The 20,210-nt window shown below is 46.0% G+C and overlaps 1 protein-coding gene across 1 annotated transcript in view; it reads right to left on the bottom strand.

Moving 5' to 3' along the window:
- The window catches only part of LOC147691854 (maestro heat-like repeat-containing protein family member 2A), an 80,600-nt gene that overhangs the window by 45,457 nt on the left and 14,933 nt on the right, over positions 1-20,210 (bottom strand). The window contains exons 8-11 of the mRNA XM_086936691.1: positions 19,937-20,057; positions 18,482-18,522; positions 18,037-18,178; positions 16,305-16,357 (exon numbers count right to left, since the gene is read on the bottom strand). Coding sequence (XP_086792817.1) covers positions 16,305-16,357; positions 18,037-18,178; positions 18,482-18,522; positions 19,937-20,057 — 357 coding nt within the window. The remainder of the gene's footprint in view (positions 1-16,304; positions 16,358-18,036; positions 18,179-18,481; positions 18,523-19,936; positions 20,058-20,210) is intronic.

The raw sequence follows: 20,210 nt of genomic DNA on the forward strand, positions 1-20,210 counted from the left end.
AATCTGCTGATGGGGGGGTTCCTCTGGACAGTGGGCCCTGTGGGATCCACTGACCTCTCTGATCTCTGCAGCCCTCGGCTAACTGAGGGAGGGTAGAGAGGGGCAGGTTACCTGCTCCGGGCCGGGTACCACCTTGAAAGGATTCCCTGCCATCAGGGGTGCTGCCAGGCCAGGCCTGACTACCTCTGTGGCACATCCTTCATAAAGAGTAGGCTCAGTTCCCTGAGGAAGCTGACCCTTACCTATAGTCTGGGGGGGAGGAAGACTGTTCCTTAACCCCTTTGCTCTGTGGGGGAGTAGAGTGGACCATTCTTTCATGCTCCACCTCTCCAAAATTTCCCTGGGGTTGGGCTGTGTCCCTCACAGCCCCACTAATTTTCCTCTCAGGGAGGCCCGATATTCTAAGATGGGCCTGGTATACAACTTCAGCCCAGGCTGAAATCTCTAGATCATTGCCCATCAGGCAATATACAGGCAAATTTAGGAACACTGCCACTCTCTTTGGGCCAGTGACCCCTCCCCAGGTGAGATTGACTATGGCCATGGGGTGATCTGTTCTGATACCATCAATGTTTGTCACCTGGTACTTAAACTCAGGTAAAATCTGGTATCGGGGGACTAGTTTCCCTGTCACCGTGATGGCATTAGTCCCTGTGTCCCTGAATGCCACAGCTTTCTGACCATTGATTAAGCACTCCTGTCTGTACTTGCCCAAAGTATTGGGACTCATAGTAAAAGTGGCAAATCCCATGCCACCATCACAGACTGAGGAGGCTTGTGAGGGGGACCTTTCTAAACTAGGGTCCACCTCAGTTTCCCATGAGAATGCACCTAACGTTTTGGGTGTATTACTACCACCTGGGGGATTACTACTAGTAGTACTAGGAGAAATTATAGTATTGCTTGGAGAAACATTTTCTTTATTGCTAACCTTGGGGAATGGGGTCATTTTTCCAGTGGCCAGGTTTCTTGCACACATGGCAATAGAGTTTCTTTTCAGGGGAGGAAGGAGTTAGGGATCCACCACCAGAAGTAGACCTTTGGGGCCCTGTAGGGGACTTGTCTTTTGTTTTATCCCCACCTTTCTCTTGGGACTTTTTTGTAGAATATTACTTCTGGTCACAACGCTGATTCTCTTAGGCCTTACCCTGGTTCTGACCCATTTGTCTGCCTTCTTCCCCAATTCTTGGGGATAGGTCAGAACAGAGTCCACCAAATACTGGTGTTAAAGCTGGTTTTGACAATTATTAAGGATCTGCACCCTCATAATCAAATTGTACAATCCTAAATAGTTATGCACCTTGCTGCCATGTATCCAACCTTCCAGAGCCTTGGTAGCACAATCTACAAAGTCCACCCAGTCTTGAGTCTGTGTCTTTTGGGTGTCTCTGAACTTAATCCTGTATTGCTCAGTGGTTAAGCCAAACCCATCAATCAGAGCACTCTTCAAGACAGTATAATTATCAGCATCCTCTTTTCTTACAGTCAGGAGCTTGTCTCTGCTTTTGTCTGCAAAGGAGAGCCACAAGATTGCTGCCCACTGCTCCTGAGGGACCCTCTGTATTTACAGGCCCTCTCAAGTGCAGTTATCCATTTGTGGAGGTCATCCCCACTCTGGTAGGGAGGGACAATCTTGTTCAGGTTCCTATGGTCATGAGTATGTTCTCTACCTATAGGGACACTGATGCTTCCACCATTTCTAGAAGCTCTCTGGAGCTCCATGGATTCCCTATCTAAAGCCAACTGATCTCTCCTGATTCTGAGTTTCTCTTCCTCAAATGCAAGCAGTCTGCAATTTCTATCATGGGAGGACTCTCTCCTGTAGGAGGCTGAGGTGCTATGAGAGACAGAGGTCCCTACAGATGTACCAGAGTGATTAGACTCCTGAGAAGGAGATCTAGACCTCCTAGGTACACTGCAAACCCTTCCTGCAGGGGTGAAGAGAGCCCCCAGGGGTTTTTCTCTCCTTCCTCCACTGGGAGAGTTGGATTGTCTAGGTAAGAATCATCCTGATCCGCCTGGCCAGCTTCATAGTCTAGGTCTTGGATGTTTTCACTTCCTTGCCTTTCCCCTTCTGCTGTCCCACCCACTCTGCCTGCCTCATCAGACCCTGGGGTCTTTCTGAGGTCATCTAAAAGCAAGGCCTCTATGAGGCGTTGAGTGTCTGGGTGTCTCCCTGTCTTCAATTTCCTAGACGTGGCCATGGTCCTCAATTCTGGAAATGGGACATGGTCATACTTGGTTAATCTGGAGCCACTGGCGTCAGCTCTTGAAGACATACTAGTGTGGTGTCTGCCCCTACCTGCTCTAGAGGGACTACTAAACTCTCTCTGGAGTTGGAGAAATGGTGTGCTAAACCCTTGGCACCCAACTCCAAGTTCAGTAGAACTTACTTTATTCTATTCTTGATGAACAAGTTACTTACCTTCCGTAACGCTTTTTCTGGTGGATACAGTATGTGCCTGTGGATTCCTCACCTTGTGAATATCCCCCTGCGTCAGCAACATTCGGAAATTCTTTTGTAGCTCTTCACGCCAACGTGGACGACATCACAGAACGCACGGCTTCGCGCGCGGCTCCACTGACGTCACTGACTCTATAACAGGACTCCCTCAGTGTGATGACATCAGTTCCGCCCTTTTTAACGTGACTTCGAGGCACACCGACGGACCGACAACAGTAGATATACACACAATGTACACAGTACCAAATAATCAAAATAACACACACAGTGTGTAGTCAATGCAGGTAAGCAATAATAATAACACATTTCCTTTGACAATAAAATATTTACATAAAAACAATGACACTAATACAGGTATAGAAGAGTGGACAACGGGGAGGCGGGTGGGCCAGTGAGGAATCCACAGGCAGATACTATATCCACCAGAAAAAGCGTTACCGAAGGTAAGTAACTTGTTCTTCTGATGGATACATCTGCCAGTGGATTCATCACCTTGTGAATAGAGTCCCACAGCAGTCCCCACTCCTGGAGGAGGGTGTCCACGCTCCTATACCAGAAAATCCTGGAGGACAGAAAGCGCAAAGTGGCCGTCATTCCTCACTACAGAATCTAAGAAGTAATGCTTCGCAAAAGTGTTGAGGGAGTCCCAAGTTGCCACTCTACAAATGTCCTCTACAGGCACACCCCTAGACAAAGCAGATGTAGCAGACCTTGCTCTAGTAGAATGAGCTCTTAAAACCTTCATTGGGTTCCTTACCCACCAGAGAGTAGCATATCTTGATACACAAGACAATCCATCTTGACAACGTGCGCTTGTGCACCGCCTTGCCTCTTCTGGCTCCAACAAAACCCACAAAGAGCTGGTCATCCACTCTGAACTCTCTGGTTCTGTCCAGGTAGAAGCTCATCGCCCTTTTAGGGTCCAAGCGGTGAAGTCTCTCCTCCTCCTTGGAAGGGTGAGGGGGAGGATAGAAGGTAGGAAGGGTAACGGACTGCCCTAGATGGAAGGGAGTCACAACCTTAGGCAGAAAAGCAGCCCTGGTCCTGAGTACCATTCGTTCAGCATGAATGGTCAAGAATGGGGGCTTTGAACTAAGAGCTTGAAGCTCACTTACCCTCCTTGCCAAGGTAATTGCAATCAGGAAGACCGTTTTAAATGACAACAGTCTCAAGAGACACTTGTGCAAAGGTTCAAAAGGTGAACGCATCAAGAAAGTGAGCACAAGTTTCAAGTCCCTTTGAGGCACAATAAAGGGAGTAGGAGGAAATTTATTTGTAAGGCCCTTTAAAATCTTAAAACAATAGGAGATTTAAATAAGGACGGCTGATCCGGCAGACAGAGAAATGCCGATAAGTTAGAAAGATAACCTTTGACCATAGCTACAGCAAACCCCTGCTGAGCCAAAGAAAGAGCAAACTGAAGTATGTCAGACAATCGAGCCTTCAAAGGGTCAATGGACTTCTCCCCACACCAAGAGACAAACTTAGACCATCTATAAGAGTAGATAGACTTGGTGGAATCACGCCTGGCCGATAAAATGACATCCACCACGTCATGTGGGAGAGAAGAAGAATTCAGGTTGCCCCGTTCAATCTTCAGGCATGAAGGTGTAAGGTCTGGAGGTGGGGGTGTAGAACCTGCCCCTCCATCTGAGAGAGGAAATCTGCCCTCAGAGGGAGACGGAGTGGCGGGCACGAGGAGAGGTGGAGAAGATCTGTGTACCACATCCTTCTTGGCCAATCCGGGGCGATCAATATGACTTGGGCCCGGTCTTGAAGTATCTAACTCAGAGCCCGAGGAATCAAGGGTATGGGAGGAAACGCGTAAAGGAGTCTTGAGTCCCAACTCAACTGAAACGCGTCCCCCAAAGCTCCCTGCATCGGATACTGGAGGCTGCAAAATGACGGGCGGTGAGCATTCTCGTGAGTGGCAAACAGGTACACCCGAGGAGTTCCCCACGTCCGAAAGCCGTGACGAACCACCTCCGGATGAAGCCTCCACTCGTGATCGGCCGAGAACTGCAGACTGAGACTGTCTGCAGGTACGTTCAGAACTCCGGCCAGATGATTTGCCATCAGACAAATCTAAAGGTCCTGAACCCAGGACCAAAGACGCAGAGCCTCTCTGCAGAGACACTGCGATCCCACTCCTCCCTGCTTGTTGACATAACACATGGCGGTCGTGTTGTCCGTCAGGACCTGAACCGACTGACCGCGAAGGAAGGGAGGAAGGCCTTTAGCGCCAAACGAATTGTCCGCAATTCCAGAAGACTGATGTGGAGTAACCTTTCCTCTTGAGACCAAAGACCCTTGATCTCCAGATCCCCCAAATGAGCACCCCACCCTAGGGTGGATGCATCTGTTATCACTGTGGCCACCAACAGAGGCAGTTGAATAGGCTTTCCTTGAGACAGATTGCCTTCCATGCCCCACCAAGTCAGATCCGCTGCAGCTTCTCTTGAGATCCTCACAGACTTCCTGAGATCTACGTTGTGTTGATACCACTGCCTGCGGAGGCACCACTGGAGTGCCCTCATGTGCCAGCGTGCATGGTTGACCAGCAGAATGCAGGAAGCCATCAGACCGAGCAGACGAAGAACCTTCAGGACTGGAACGACCGCTCCATTGCAAAATAAAGGAATCATTTCCTGTATGTCATGAATCCTTTGAGGAGGAGGGAATGCCCGACACACAGTTGTATCCAGTACAGCAACTATGAACAGGTTGCGCTGGGAGGGCACCAGGTGAGATTTGGGTACATTTATCGAAAATCCCAATCTGTACAACAACTGAGTTGTGACTTGCAGATGATGTAGCACTTTCTCTGGAGATTCTACTTTGATCAGCCAATCGTCCAGATAAGGGAATACTAGTATCCCTGACCTTCTGAGATGTGCTGCCACCACAGCCATCAGCTTGGTGAAGACTCGAGGTGCAGTAGTAAGACCAAACGGAAGGACCGTAAACTGGTAATGCTGCAAACCCATCGTGAAACGGAGATACTTCCTGTGTGACTTTAGGATGGGGATGTGAAAATATGCATCCTGCAAGTCGATCAACACCATCCAGTCTTCTTCCAGCAGCGCTTGAAGAACCTGAGCATCTTGAACTTCTCCTGCTTCAGAAAGAGGTTCAAGATCAATCAATCAATCAATCAAAGCATTTATATACCGCACTACTCACCCAGAGGGTCTCAAGGCGCTGGGGGAGGGGGGTCCGCTGCTGCTCGAACAGCCAGGTCTTGAGTTGCTTCCTGAAGGCGAGGTGGTCCTGGGTCAGGCGGAGGTGGGTCGGGAGGAAGTTCCATGTCTTGGCGGCGAGGTAGGAGAAGGACCGTCCCCCTGTGGTGGCTCTTCGGATGCGGGGGACGGCGTCGAGGGCGTGGCCGGTCGATCGAAGCTGGCGTTTGGGAGCGTAGAAGTTGAGGCGGCTGTTGAGGTATCCTTGGCCTTGGTTGTGTAGGGCTTTGTGTGCGTGGGAGAGGAGTCGGAAGGTGATTCTCTTGTTGACCGGGAGCCAGTGCAGGTCTCTCAGGTGTCCGGAGATGTGGCTGCGACGGGGGATGTCCAGGATGAGTTGTGCTGAGGCGTTCTGGATCCGCTGGAGTCTCTTCTGGAGTTTGGCGGTGGTTCTGGCGTAGAGGGAGTTGCCGTAGTCCAGCCGGCTGGTGACGAGCGCCTGGGTGACCGTCTTCCTGGTCTCGGTGGGGATCCACCGGAAGATCTTACGTAGCATGCGCAGGATGTTGAAGCATGACGAGGAGACGGAGATCCTGAGGTCCAGGACTGAACGAAGTCTGCCATCCTTCTTGGGTATCAGGAAATACCGGGAGTAGCATCCCTGACCCCTTTCCTGCTCCGGAACCACCTCTATCACACCTTTTCTTAGTACCGCCAGGACTTCCTCCTGCAGAAGTAGCAGGTGGTCCTCTGAGCAAAACTCTTGGCAAGGAGGGTAACTCGGAGGGAATTCCCGAAAGGGAAGAGCATACCCATTCTCCACGAGATTGAGAACCCAAAGGTCCAATGTGACCGATTCCCAATCTTGTAGAAAATAGGTAAGCCGACCCCCCACAGGACCCGCATGATCCCGAATGGCGGATCTAGGGCTGCTTTGCTGAGGTTGGAGGGGGGTGGGAAGAGGAAGAGGAGGAGGAGGAGGAGGAAGCTTGACATGCTCGAGGACGAGTTCTTTGTCTGCTCCTGTACGATTTGTACAGCGGATTTTGCTGCTGCTGTTGCGGCTGGTTGTAGGCTCAAAAGGAGGACCTTCTAAATCCCCTATACCTTCTACTCAGAGTTCCTCTGGACTGTAGACCCAAAGACCTGGCTTTTGCTCTGCTATCTTTGAATCTTTCCAATGCAGCATCAGACTTTTTCCCAAAAAGGCCCTAGCCATCAAAAGGCAGATCCACTAAGGCAGCCTGGACATCAGCAGAGAATTCGGAAGTCTTCAGCCAAGCTGCTCTTCTGGTGGCAATAGAAGACGCCATGTCTCTTGCCACAGAGTCAGCTATGTCCAAACCACTCTGGATGACTTGTCGAGCAGCAGCTTGTGTATCAACAAGCACCTCATTAAAGTTCTGCCTGTCCTCCTCTGGAATTTTAGGGGCCAACTGTTTAACAGAATCCATCAGAGCATGGATGTAACGCCCTAAGAGGCATGTGGCGTTTGTTGCTTTGAGAACCATGCTCACTGAAGAAAAAACTTTCTTTGTGGATTGGTCTAGTTTTTTAGAGTCTTTGTCTACAGGCACCTGAGGGAAAACACCTGCAGATTTTTTGGAGCAGGCTGCCTGTACCACCAAGCTCTCTGGTAAAGGATGAGAAGATAAAAGTCTGGGTCTCCAGGAGCCACCCTATATCTTCTTGCGACAGCTTTCGAAACTGCTGGAGCTGTAAGAGGCCTACGCCACACTTCCAAGATTGGCTCTGTCAATGCTTTATTAAAAGGAAGCATAGGCTCTACCACTGAAGATGGAGAGAGGAGTACTTCTGTTTTTGACTTGTACTCCGCAGTAGGCAGATTTAAATTCAACAGTTCTGCTTTTTTCTTGATGACCACATGATATGGCGCCACATCTTTTGAAGGGGCATCTGGGACAGAGGATAACTCCCAATATGGAGACAGTTCCAATCCACTAGCATACCTTAGGTCATCAAAGAAATCTTCCGATTCCTGCAGCTCATCTTCTTCTATCTCCACTTCTCTGTACCTCTGTTCCTCTAGAAGTCGCTGAGCCTCAAGTCTCGACCTCTCCTTCGGGAACGGCGTCGGCGGATCTGCAATCGACTCCGATGGAGCCGGAGCCGGGGTCAAGCTCGGAGCCGAAGGACCAGGTCGCTGTGCTCAAGGGTCGAACAGTAACTGGCGCCGGTGACGATGACTGAAGCGGTGCCGAGAGATGCCAAGGCGGTGCCGTCGCCAACATAAATGGCAAGAACGGCGCTAGAGCATACGTCTGGGGGACTCCCAGTTTAAAGGCCATCAGACCCATGGGACCAACCGGTGCTCCAGAGGGGTACATGGCTCTCGTGAAGACACCATACATAGCATTTAAATACTGTGTAGGGTCTTGTCCCGGGCCTGGAAATGGAGGGTATGAACCCACAGGCTGCTCCCGAGGAGGCACCGGATTCTTGTCGACTTGCTCCTCGGGTTGGTGAGCCAGAGTCGTCAAAACCTTAGGCAAGGGAGCCTCTTCCTCCTCTCGAGTTGGTGTTCGAGAGGGCACCAGAGAGGGATTCGACTCAGGAGCCGGTGATTGCTCCGGTGACTCCATGGGCGAAGCCTCACCTTCCGGATCCAGAACAACCGGAGAAGGAGATACATCATCCTTACGATGTCTTCTAACTGGCGACTTCGGCCTCGAATCCAAATCCCAAGAATGGTGTCGAGATCCTTGCTTCCTCTTCTTATGCTTCTTTTTTGTCGACCTGGAAGCATGCCCCGATGACGAACTCAAAGGGGACCTCGACCGCCTCGAACGGAACTTCGAGCTCTTCCTGCCCTTTTTACCCTTCATCTTGGCAACCAGAAGCTTCGCCTTTCTTTCACGAAGGGCCTTGGGGTTCATCTTTGTGCAGTATGTACACCCTTGGACATCATGGTCTGAGGACAGGCACCATACGCAATCTTCCTGCGGGCCATGATCGACATCATTCTCCTGCATTCTCCGCACGGCTTGAATCTGGTCTTCTTCGAGGACATCTCGACAGGAGACAAAGAAACAAGAAAACACTGAAAGTAACAAACAGTAACAGAGTTACTCAATAGCTACAGAGGATCCCTCTAAAACCATTAGTGTTGACGACGTGGAAAAAAGGGAACTGATGTCATCACACCGACAGAGTCCTATTATGGAGTCAGTGACGTCAGCGGAGCCGCGCTCGCGAAGACGTCGTCCACGTCGGCGTGAAGAGCTACAAGAGAATTTCTGAATGTTGCTATCGCAAGGGGATATTCACAAGGTGAGGAATCCACTGGCAGATGTATCCATCAGAATTATATGTACCTATGTACCTATAGTGGTTTTCAGTTAGTCACTCAATGAGATTATCTGGTAAAGCAATAGCAAGCTTGAATCCAACCACTGCACACCAATGTGAGAAGTTGGTCTGGCATATGCTGGCCACTAGTTATAGTGGGTACCTTGCACCAGTCCAAACAACCCATCTTGATGATAGGTTAAGACAACCTTTATTGAAAGCTATCCTAGTGGTAGCTATGGAGAGCAGCCTCAAGGCTAAGTCTTGGAGGAGTGTAAAGCAGCTCGGTTTACCAGATCATAACCTCCTGAATGTCTAATTAAGATCCTGGATTAATCTATGTATCTTTGCTATTCCCTTCCTGAAACTTCCATAATTGTTTTTAACATGAATTTTAACTCACTAAGTTGGGAATGTGAACATTTATAATTTGAGCCATCATTAGGTATTTCATTTTTTGCAGGCAAATGTAAAAGAAAACCGTGTAACGGTGACCAGTTTCAAACCAACAGCCCCGATGGCCAAACTTTGATGAACTGTCACCTGTCCAGTAGTTGACCTGGAAGACAATGATATTTGTGAATGAGTATTTTTGTTCCATTTGTGGGACAGTATATATAAGAGACTGGGCAAGTATAGCTGTATGGAGACCTCAGTTGGTAGAGTGCCATTACCCACTTGGGTATTTACTTTGTATACATTATTATATTTTTTTCTAACTGTATTACTGACAAAGTGGCTCTTCTGAGAATCACCTGAACCCACTTGGGAATGTAATTTGCTTTTTTGCCCTTAGTCTGCATCAAGAGCTACTGGTATAACTGATGTGTGGCCAAATATTTAAACACCCACTTGGGATTTCTCTACGCATTTTTTTGGGACTGTTTGGCTTGTAAAAAAATGTTTTGAATACCTACTATAGTTTCATATACTATGATTGATTTTGATATAATATGTATGAATCGTATTTCGAATTCAATCGATATGAATTCGTAGATTTCTAATTGGGAAACATACACATGTTGAAAGTGCAATTGCACATTTATTTATTTGTATTAGTTACCTGCATTGCGAGAGTTAACATTGAAAACGTTTACATTTCACCATGCTAAGATGGCCGAAAAGGTTGCTGTGTAAAGATAGCAGTCCTATGTTGATGTTTACACTTCCTGACACATTGTTGCACTTTGTTTCTTTATTTAATGCCGGCTGTAAACAAACCAATTAACCCGTGACCAAGGCGAGTGTGTCGCCGAAACGCGTTGGGTTTCTTGTCCTAAGTTTGGCTGAATATGGAATAAAGACTTCCTGAAAACCACTTACTCGTGTGGCGGAGATCATTGTTAGGAGTGCAGCTGTACTTTGAAGTACGAGGTGGTGTTAATATATATATATATATATATATATATATATATATATATATATATATATATATATATATATATATATATATATATATATATATATATATATATATATATATATATATGGGTTTTGGTTGTGGGTTGTGGGTTTTAGCCCTAGAACCCCTTAAGTCTAAAGGAGTTTGCTCAAAGTCCTCTCCTAAGTGTCCTTAACCTTTAAAATTACAACCGTGACTTTCCCCATAGAAGCTAACGGAGCTCGAGGCTGTGTTCTCTCACTGCACGCGTCCCCCGTGGGTCCCCTGTGTCCCTACCTTGGCTGGTTGCTTGGGGTCCCGGCAATTCTACAGGCTCTCTGCCTTGTGTCTAGTCAATTAGTGGTTCTTATACCACTTTCTTAATATATGATTTGGTCTCTTCAAGGGGTCCATTTTATATTGTGCTATTTACTTAAGTTCTATTGTGTTTATGAACACATCCGCAAGCTCCGTTAGCTTCTATGGGGAAAGTCAAAGTTGAAATTTTAAAGTTAAAGGACACTTAGGAGAGGACTTTGAGCAAACCCCTTTAGACTTAAGGGGTTCTAGGGACAAAACCCACAGGCACACCGGAGAACTCAAGTTACCTCACCCAGGGAAGCTGGGTGCATAGGTGTCAAATGGTGTTGAGAATTGTTGTTGTTTTCAATGGCGACCTGCTGCAAAGCGCTGCTGCTGTGAAGAAGGAAAGTGTCCGGTGTGATCCAAGCCTGTATCGAAGATGTGAAGAACCTGAAAGCAGAGGGGACAGAGTCTGGGTCACTTGCCAGTGAACAGAGGCATGATAGACGAGGCCCACCGATGTCAGGTGATTCAGGTGCGAAGAGGTGAAGCTTGACTCTGCAGCAACGAGGACCCGGAGGCATAGACGATGACCAGGAGCTGGATTTGAACTGTCCCACAAAGCATGTTGAGTGCTGCGGCATCGGTGCTCGGATTGAACACAAGCCTTAGCAACAGCAACCCACGCAGAAGGAGAAAAGATGCTTTGGTGTGTACCAGCAGGGTCCAGGGGACTCACCAAGTGATATAGAGTCAGGGCACGTTTGGAGCAACCAGGGAAGCCCAAGGAAAGTCAAAGTTGCCTTCTCAGGGACCCACAGCTCGACGAACCAAGGATCGCGAAGGTACCTCGAGAGAAAACACAAAGGGTCGGCTCACGGAACACTCGTGGAGTGTAGGCCAACAATCTTTTGTGGAAATGCTGCACGGGGTCTGGGCTACATGTAACCCAAAGGACAGCCTCAAGGGTTGCCATGAAGCATATGCACTTGCAAATGTGCATGGTGTGCAGCGGTTCCTGTTCCACTGTCCCCACGAGGGCTACGGGTCTCAGCCTTGCTGGGAGCTCAGGTTAGCCTCTGGAACGTCTGTAAATCCACCTCCTGTGTTGCAAATTCTTTGGAGTCTGGCGGTAGCTTCGGAGATGCAAACCGGTCAGATGCGTCTTTGGTGCCTGCCACGCAGGGGAGTAACCCCTTTACTCCAAGAGAGTTTCTTCAGTCATCTATTGTCAGGTAGATCGTCGAAGTTCCAGGATTCAGTATCAGAGTTTTGTCCAGGTAAATCCAAAGTCCTGTAGTCAGGGGTTCCTACTTTATACCCAAGGAAGGGGTGGGACAAACTCTAGGTACCCACCTATGGGAGGGTTTGGGAAGAGGGATGGCTAATCCCATTTCCTTTGTCCAGTTTCGTGCCAGAGCAGGGGCTGGTAGCCCCTGCAACTGGTATGAACTGGACTAAGCACAGGGACGCCAAACATGCTCCCAGTGCAGACTTCAAAGCACCCTTGGAGTGCACCTGCATAGCCCCAATACACTAAAGCCTGTCTGGGAGGTGGTTACACCTCCCTGTGACAGGAAACCTATAGTCCAGGCCTCCCCTGCTGGAGTTTCATCCAGCAGCAGGTGGCCAGACTCATGTCTGTGGCTGCAGCATCCATTTTGTGATGCCAGGGTTAAGGAAACCGAGTACCGGGTAGCCCGGTGCCCCACACTAATGGGTCTACCATGGAGGAATCATACCTCCCACACCAGTTACTGGTGTGGAGGTATGATTCCAAGGTGTTTTTACCCAAAAACCACATGGTCCTGGGAAGCCACGAGGTAATACCGCACTTAAGAGTATATGTCTAGGCTGCATAACTAACAACCCCGGAAGATAGATTCCGAAGGCTGCAGAGGGGCTCTGCTCATGTTTGGGCACCCTCTCACACAAATCCCAGCACCCTGCCTTCAGGATTGATAAGGCCTGCCATAGGGGTGACTGATGGGTTCATATGTGTAGTGAATAGATACCTATATGAAACCTATATATGAGTAAGGGCTGCATACGCCACCTTACACGGGCTGGTGTAGAAGACCTGTTGTGTCATTTTGGAAGGCTTCCCAGGGGTGGTATAATACATGCTGCAGCCCCTGGGAGGCCTCTGGGGTACCTATGCCCTGGGTACATAGTATACCATATACTAGGGATTTATAAGGATACCCTAGAATACAATCTGCAGTGTATCTAAAGTACATGGAATCAATTTATAAGAGAAAGCAGACAGGCTGGGGACCTGACTAGCAGGTTCCCAGCCAAACTAAGTCAAAAACCATCAAAACACCAGGAAAAAAGTGGGGGCAACTATGTAGTCAGATTCCACCTTCCGACAAGGAGCATAATAATAGGACAGTGGAGTGTGATGACCTTGTCAAAATACAGTTAATATGACTGGGAATTAAAAAGGAACCAAGTAGTAGTGGACTAACTCACTTAATAAAGAGGCAGCAGAAATCAGATCTGAGTTACGCACCTTAGAACTAGAGTTAAAAAACACTGCCCCCACACACCAACACGGACATTTATTAGATCCTGTTTTTGGAAATTGGAAGGGAATCGAGACCTTAGATCCTCAGCCAATCCCCTGGTCTGATCATCACATAGTGCCGATAGTTATTCAACTAGAAAAGGCGGAGTTATATAACCAAAGTTCTCAGCGCTTCAAGCGTAGAAGCTGGAAAAATTTCTCCATAGATGCTTTCTCTCACATAATCCAGGCCACCGGCCTCCCAATAGGAAATGACAGTGAGACTGTATATGCTCAGCTACAAAACAATATCGCTAAAGCACTGGATATGACCGCCCCTAACCGCACTATTACCAATGCTACTAGAACGAAAAAAACTGCCCCTTGGTATAATCAAGAGCTCCAGATTGCTAAAACAGCATGCAAAAAACTTGAAAGAGATTGGCGTGTAAATTTCTGTCCAGAAACAAAAATCAGATATAAAACAGCTCAAAAAAACTACTATAAACTGGTGCGAGCGTCCAAAGCCTCCTATTATAACACACGCATTGTGGAAGCGGAGAACTCCTCCAAAGAGCTATTTCAAATCTATAAAGAGATCTCCACAGTCGAGTCCAACCCTACCTCTCAGAAAGACTCAGTGGATACCTGTAATAAAATTGCAAAATACTTTTCTGACAAAATTACCAACATATACGCTAACTTTTCTGGCAATATAAAATCTGGCATTGATTTTTCAGAGAATGTAGATCACATTAACACGTCTATCCACCTATGTGCCTTCTCTGTACCTCCAACTGAAATCTTGGAAAAAATGTGTAAGGGGATTAAATCTGGATCACCCCGTGACCCCGCACCTCCGAAAATATTAAATGCTAGCCTCCCGGTCCTGGAGCCACACTTTAGACTTATGTTGGAAACATCTTTCTCCACAGCCACCCTCCCTGCTGACTGGAAACAAGCCATAGTGTTTCCCATTAAGAAAAAACCAAATTTAAGTCAGGACATACTGGAGAATCTTCGCCCAATTTCCCTACTCCCCTACCTTGCCAAGTTGGCCGAGAAAGTGGTCAACGCCCAACTAATGACCCATCTCGAAACCCAAAATATTTTCCACCCATCACAATCGGGTTTCAGAACAGGTTACTCCACAGAGACGGCTCTCTTAAGAGCTATTGAAACTCTGCGGGAGGGAGCTGATAAAGGCAAAACTATGGCCTTGATCATGCTGGACCTCAGTGCCGCGTTTGACACTGTAGCTCACTCCATACTGCTACAGTGTCTAAACAGAGCGGGAGTCACTAAAAAGGCTCTATGCTGGCTGAAGGCTTTTTTAACAAACAGAAGCTTTCAGGTCCAAAGAGGGATCTATCTCTCTGAAAGTTTGATCTTAGAACAGGGGGTACCTCAGGGCTCGGCCCTGAGTCCCACCCTGTTCAATTTATATATGTCCCCTTTGGCAGAGGTGATCCAATCGTTCGGCGTAGAGCTTGTCTCTTACGCCGACGACACTCAACTCTTGATCTCCCTGTCTCAATCCCCCTCCTCTGAGGCAGATAACTTCAACTCATGTATGTGCAAGGTGGCTACATGGATGAACGAGCATTGCCTCAAATTAAACGGAACAAAAACAGAGGTACTCGTCATAGGTGGGAACAACACCAACTGGACCAAGGATTGGTGGCCCTCATGTCTGGGATCATTACCCACCCCCAGTCAGGAGGCCAAGAACTTGGGCGTCTGGATTGACACCAAACTTTCATTTGACAGTCATGTCAAAAAAACAGTTGGAAAATGTTTCGGAGTGATGAAGACACTCCGTCGCACCCTGGATCTTCTTCCCCTGAGTTCCAGGCGTACCATGACGCAGGCCCTCATCACATCCCGAATTGACTATGGGAATGTGCTTCTTTTGGGAACCTCAGAAAAAAACATCAGGAAGTTACAGGTCCTACAAAATTCAGCAGCACGCCTTGTGCTACGACTTCCGCGAAGAGCTCCTTCCAAACCTTCCTTGGATGCTCTACATTGGTTGCCCATAAAAAAGAGAATAATATTCAAGGCCCTTCTCTGGTGCCACAGAATTGTTCACCACAGAGCCCCCTCCTATCTGCTTGACTTAGCCTCACCCTATGAACCTTCCAGATCCCTTCGCTCGAAGGGAACAGGTTTGCTTAAGATCATGCGCCCAAAAAAAGCCAGACTTGGAGGTAGATCCTTTCGCATTCTCGCAGCCAAGGAATGGAATACCCTTCCTATGAATATCAGACAGGAAAAAAGTGAAACATTCTTTAGGAAACATCTAAAAACATATCTTTTCACCACTTAAACTGTCTGATGCTCTGCTCCATACAAGCAACACTCTTCTCCATAGCGCGGGGACACGTCGAGAGACGTCACCAGGCGCTCTATAAGCTCCTATAATAATAAATAATATAATAATAATAATAAATAACCAAGGGATGAATAGAGAAAGCTATTATATGGCCATCACAAGGTTGAACTGGAACGGTGAAAGAGTGATAATTCAGATGAAGATAGGGAGCAATGATCATGTGCCAAGCCGACTGCATAATATCAACATACTGATAATTCGAAAAGCAGTGGGCAGGAAGAGAAATATTGTGACAATCCATGGAGAAAAAAAACTTTTCACTACTGTCACTATCCTGGGGACAAAAAAAGACAGAGTACCCAATTACCAGTGTGTGGCTACATTTTTAGCCCTGTGCAACAGCAGTCAAATTTATGAGTAATGGATTAATCATAGCAGAGCCTGTAATTTACCTGAGTAAAGCATGGGGATACACTCTGATACATGCAGGACTAGGTGCAGTAAGTACATAATTTTCAATTTTCTGAGTGGCTACTTGGGCTAAAGAGGTTATTAATGCTGCTGGTAGATATTACAGCCTAGGAAAATGTTGTGTACCCAGTACAGCTTCTCCCCCTCTGTGTCCAATCATAATCAAGGTCACAGAAACGATCATAATTCAGAAAAACAATAGAAATATGGTGAAAATATTGCAACCACGTAGCAGAACAACACTATGAATGGGTGAATTACATTTCTGCATATATTCACTCTGAATGAGCGGTTATGGAAGAAAACAAAGAGTCAAGAGTCATGTGTGACATTCATTAGCAAATAATCCTTACTGAAACAAGGATGCATTTCCACAGTGCCAAGTCAAATGTTCTTTCCGTTGAAGCTGAAATAGCAGTTGGAAAAAAAGATATAGAGGTAAGTAAAGGTAAACGTCAAGACGCATTTTAAAGGCCAAGGGCTTACATACCAAGCACTGGCAGAAGTAGAATCACACAATTCAAAGTGTGAAAAATGTGTCTGTTGGCTCAGCCTCACCTAGTAATTGATTTCAAGGCCCTCACTTATTCATGTGCACTTGATGTTACTCTTAACTCCTTAAATCAGTGTATTACAGAGCTTCTGCCCTTAAGCATTTTGGCTGTCAGGTGCAGCCATGATCACAAAGGGGATCATCATCATAGTTCAGAGTTAAAAGTGCAGACTTGCTCTAAAATTACATACACATAGACAAATACTCTTTTACTATATCCAAGACCAACATGATTTTAACACTTCATAATTCACCTAAGTAAAATTATAATAAGTAATATCTATCTAAAAACCCATTAAAACACTTCGGCATGATATCTGGTATACACAGGCTGAAATATGTCTTCTGTTTCAGAAAACAAGAGTGTGCAACCTAACAGTAATACTTATCAATTCATTACTACCAATGTAATATCACCAACTCTTCTTAATGTCCCTCACTGTGCAAATTCTCACATAGTAGAATTCAGATATGCAACATTTAAAACATTTCTTTTAACTGCAACTAATGGTTGAACCAGTGTCCTAACATTTTCCTACATATTAATGGCAGTGAAATACTCTGTTCAGCCTTACGCTTCATACAAACAATGTTATACCCAAGTAGGCTAATCTACCCTCCCATGTACCCTGACTAATACCTGCTTCTAATATAAAAGTAGAGACAACGTTTGGTGTTAATAAATGTGTTTCATATTGAAGCCACCTGTGGTCTTTTTTCAAGCTCAATAATTTCGAAGAAGTGGGGATACTGCATTGTTAAAATAAGTCACAATTGAAATATAAGACCGGTTGCGGATCTGAGAAGTGTAATAATCATGATGACCTTGGATATATTGAAGAAGTATTTTTTCTATGTTCATGGAATCTTTGAGCAAATGTGCACTTTAAAACATGGACTCAAGATACCGATTCTTTATGTGATCAAGCCTGCGTCTGACAGCTGAAGCGCTTCATTGCAGAAGCTTTGTCACTAACTGATTTTCAGCAAACCAATGCTGTCAACATGAGGAAGGAACCCAGTACTTGCATGAAGCTTCTGTCGATGCGGTTTGGAGTATGGCAGCAGCCAGCTACAAAAAATGACTGTGTGTATTTCTTTCTTTTTTTTGTTGCTTACTTATACAGACCTCCTCATTTGTTGATCTATTGTGTCATATCAAACACATTCTCTTCTGTCCTCCACAGCATTCACGATGGGCCAAAAAGCCCTAGGCTAAATTCACTGAGTGATGACATTCTACTTTTACACAAGAGTATTTTTATTTAGTTACAGGAACTACTATGGGAATGTGGACTTTTCAAGACCAAAACAATATTTTATGCTTTAGACAATATGTTTTTTATCTTGGTGAGTTCCTGATGTCTCCTCCCACAAAAAAGTTTTACAAAAACCGTTAAAAAATACAAGCGTGAACAAAGCCTAAAAGCTAGCAGCGAACCCCAGAATTATTGTCTTTGTCAATGCTTGTTTAAATGCCATTAATGCTTGTTTAATTTGTGTGCTCACTGGTTCATGCGTTGGTGTCTTACCTTCTAAATATGCTATCAGGGGGGGAATCTTCATTTTTACGAGTCCCACTAGAAATGGGTAGTTTGCAGTAATCAGGTGCTCGAGAAGAGCCAACACCGAGGTTCCCCTTTCGACATCCCATTGGGGATAAGAAGAAATTACCTGAAAATCCACAACAAAGTATTCAAAACATGATCATTTCATCAGGTCTTACTCTCTGGGCTTTAAAGTATCTGTAAAATGCTATCTTGTTTTTTATACAATCCACATGTTGGCTGTTTCTGTACAATGTAAGCAGTAAGTTGTACTGATAACCAATAGACTGGAAATAAAACCATCAAATTCATATGGATAAAAGCTGAGTTGAATTTAAGATCTCCATGGGCAAGCTGTATAGGAATGCCAGCAAAGAACTTGGGAAAAGGTGTCTGGTGGGATATGGTGGAAGTGGTATGTGATACTCACTAGTAGTCTGATGAACAGGCTGCGCATTGGAAGGCCTTTAGCTGTTTAGATACAAAAGAAAGAAGCTGTGTCATACTCAGTTCATATAATGCTGAGTAACACTTGCTAAAGAAAGATATATGGCTGATACACACACTTTTGACACATAGTTGTACCTGCAAAGAAGAGGGTGTGGTGATGGGTGACATTTCATTGATGCTCTAGAGGTCATGAGGATACTTTGAGATCACTGCAGATACTGGCAAAGGTCCCATACCACTAAGGTTGCTCCTAGAGTTGTAAGGTGCTGTGATGTCCTGTGTTACAATGCTCCACCTCCGACCCCTAGCAGTTGCTGTCAAGGAATGACCTAAGCTGTCATGCACAGATCCCCCCCTGCAGCTGTCATTGCAGGGCGAAAGTCTTCAGTGGGATAAGAGAGGATGCCGCAGGAGCTGTGGACCTGCTTTGCATCGTGAATGGACCATGTCATTCTGTGACAGCAGATACCCATAAGAAAATAGGACTTCAGAACATGTTCTTGCACATCCATTTTCTAATAATGTTAATGACCTGGGAGGCAGGCAATATAGGGGCACATATTGCCTGTTTTCTTCTGCTCACAACCCCGTAACACAGGTGACAAAGAAATAGACTATGATACCATCTGTCCAGGTCACTTGCACTTTAGCAACACAGCCAATGGAAAATTGAGTGAGGAGAACTAATTGGAACTCTGGAAATGCAGCCTCCAATTACAGGTACTCACCCACAGATGCAAATCTTCCTCCTAACCTTGGAGTCAGACAAAATAATTATTTTCACTTACCCTCATTGAACAGGCATCTTTGTGTACTTGGTCCATAAGTCAAGTGGGGGCCAATTACTAGTATTTTAGTCTGGATCTGAGGTCCAGAATGTTAAACCAGAAACATTGCAGAGAAAAATATAATAACTAAAAGTAACTCCAAGGAGGAATAAAACACACCACTGTTGCTGTCAACAAAATTAAACACGCATAAATAGGTACCATAGCCAGAAGGGTCTGATCAGCATACCAGACAGAAGTAATTCCAAAGAGAGAAAAAACACTCTAAGGTATGCAGAGGAGCATTAGAGGACTAAGTAGCCTCACAGAGTGTGGAAACCTGGGACAGTTGACAGCATTAACCAGATGAAGAGATGAAACCAACAGTAAAGTAACTTTATGGCTGGCAAACTGCAAAAAGTATGCAGAGAGCAGCAACATTGGCACAGATACATATATATTTGAAAGGAGAGCAAAAACTGTTATTTGAAAGAAGGACACCCACATGCTATAATAAATCAACCACAACTCCTGAGCAAATGGACTGGTTTTTCACCATTGCCAAATCATGACTATGTAAGAGGTGATCTGGGGAGCTGAGGAGGAAGCATTAACTACCTTCAATGATCGATCCCACAGTATCAATGAGTATAATGCATAAGACTCACCACATTTCTGAAAGTTGATGGTTGCTCGTTTATCCACAACAAGTACCATCTGGCACAAAGCTGGCACGGATGAAATATAGTCCTCTTCCAGCATGTAGCTCAAAATCTCTTTCCAAAATTCCTGCAAGAAAGACCGGCAAAAGCGTTATTTGTTTCATTAGCATTTAATAAGGCTACTAAACAGTCATTCCCGGTGGGAGGGTTTTTGGCACCTAAGGTCATGTGCTATTTTCTATGTCCACCTCTCCTGGAGATGGGGCTACATTTGATTCTT

The sequence above is a fragment of the Lissotriton vulgaris genome, chromosome 9 (genome assembly GCF_964263255.1).
Source record: "Lissotriton vulgaris chromosome 9, aLisVul1.2, whole genome shotgun sequence".
In the NCBI taxonomy this organism is placed as follows: Eukaryota; Metazoa; Chordata; class Amphibia; order Caudata; family Salamandridae; genus Lissotriton; species Lissotriton vulgaris.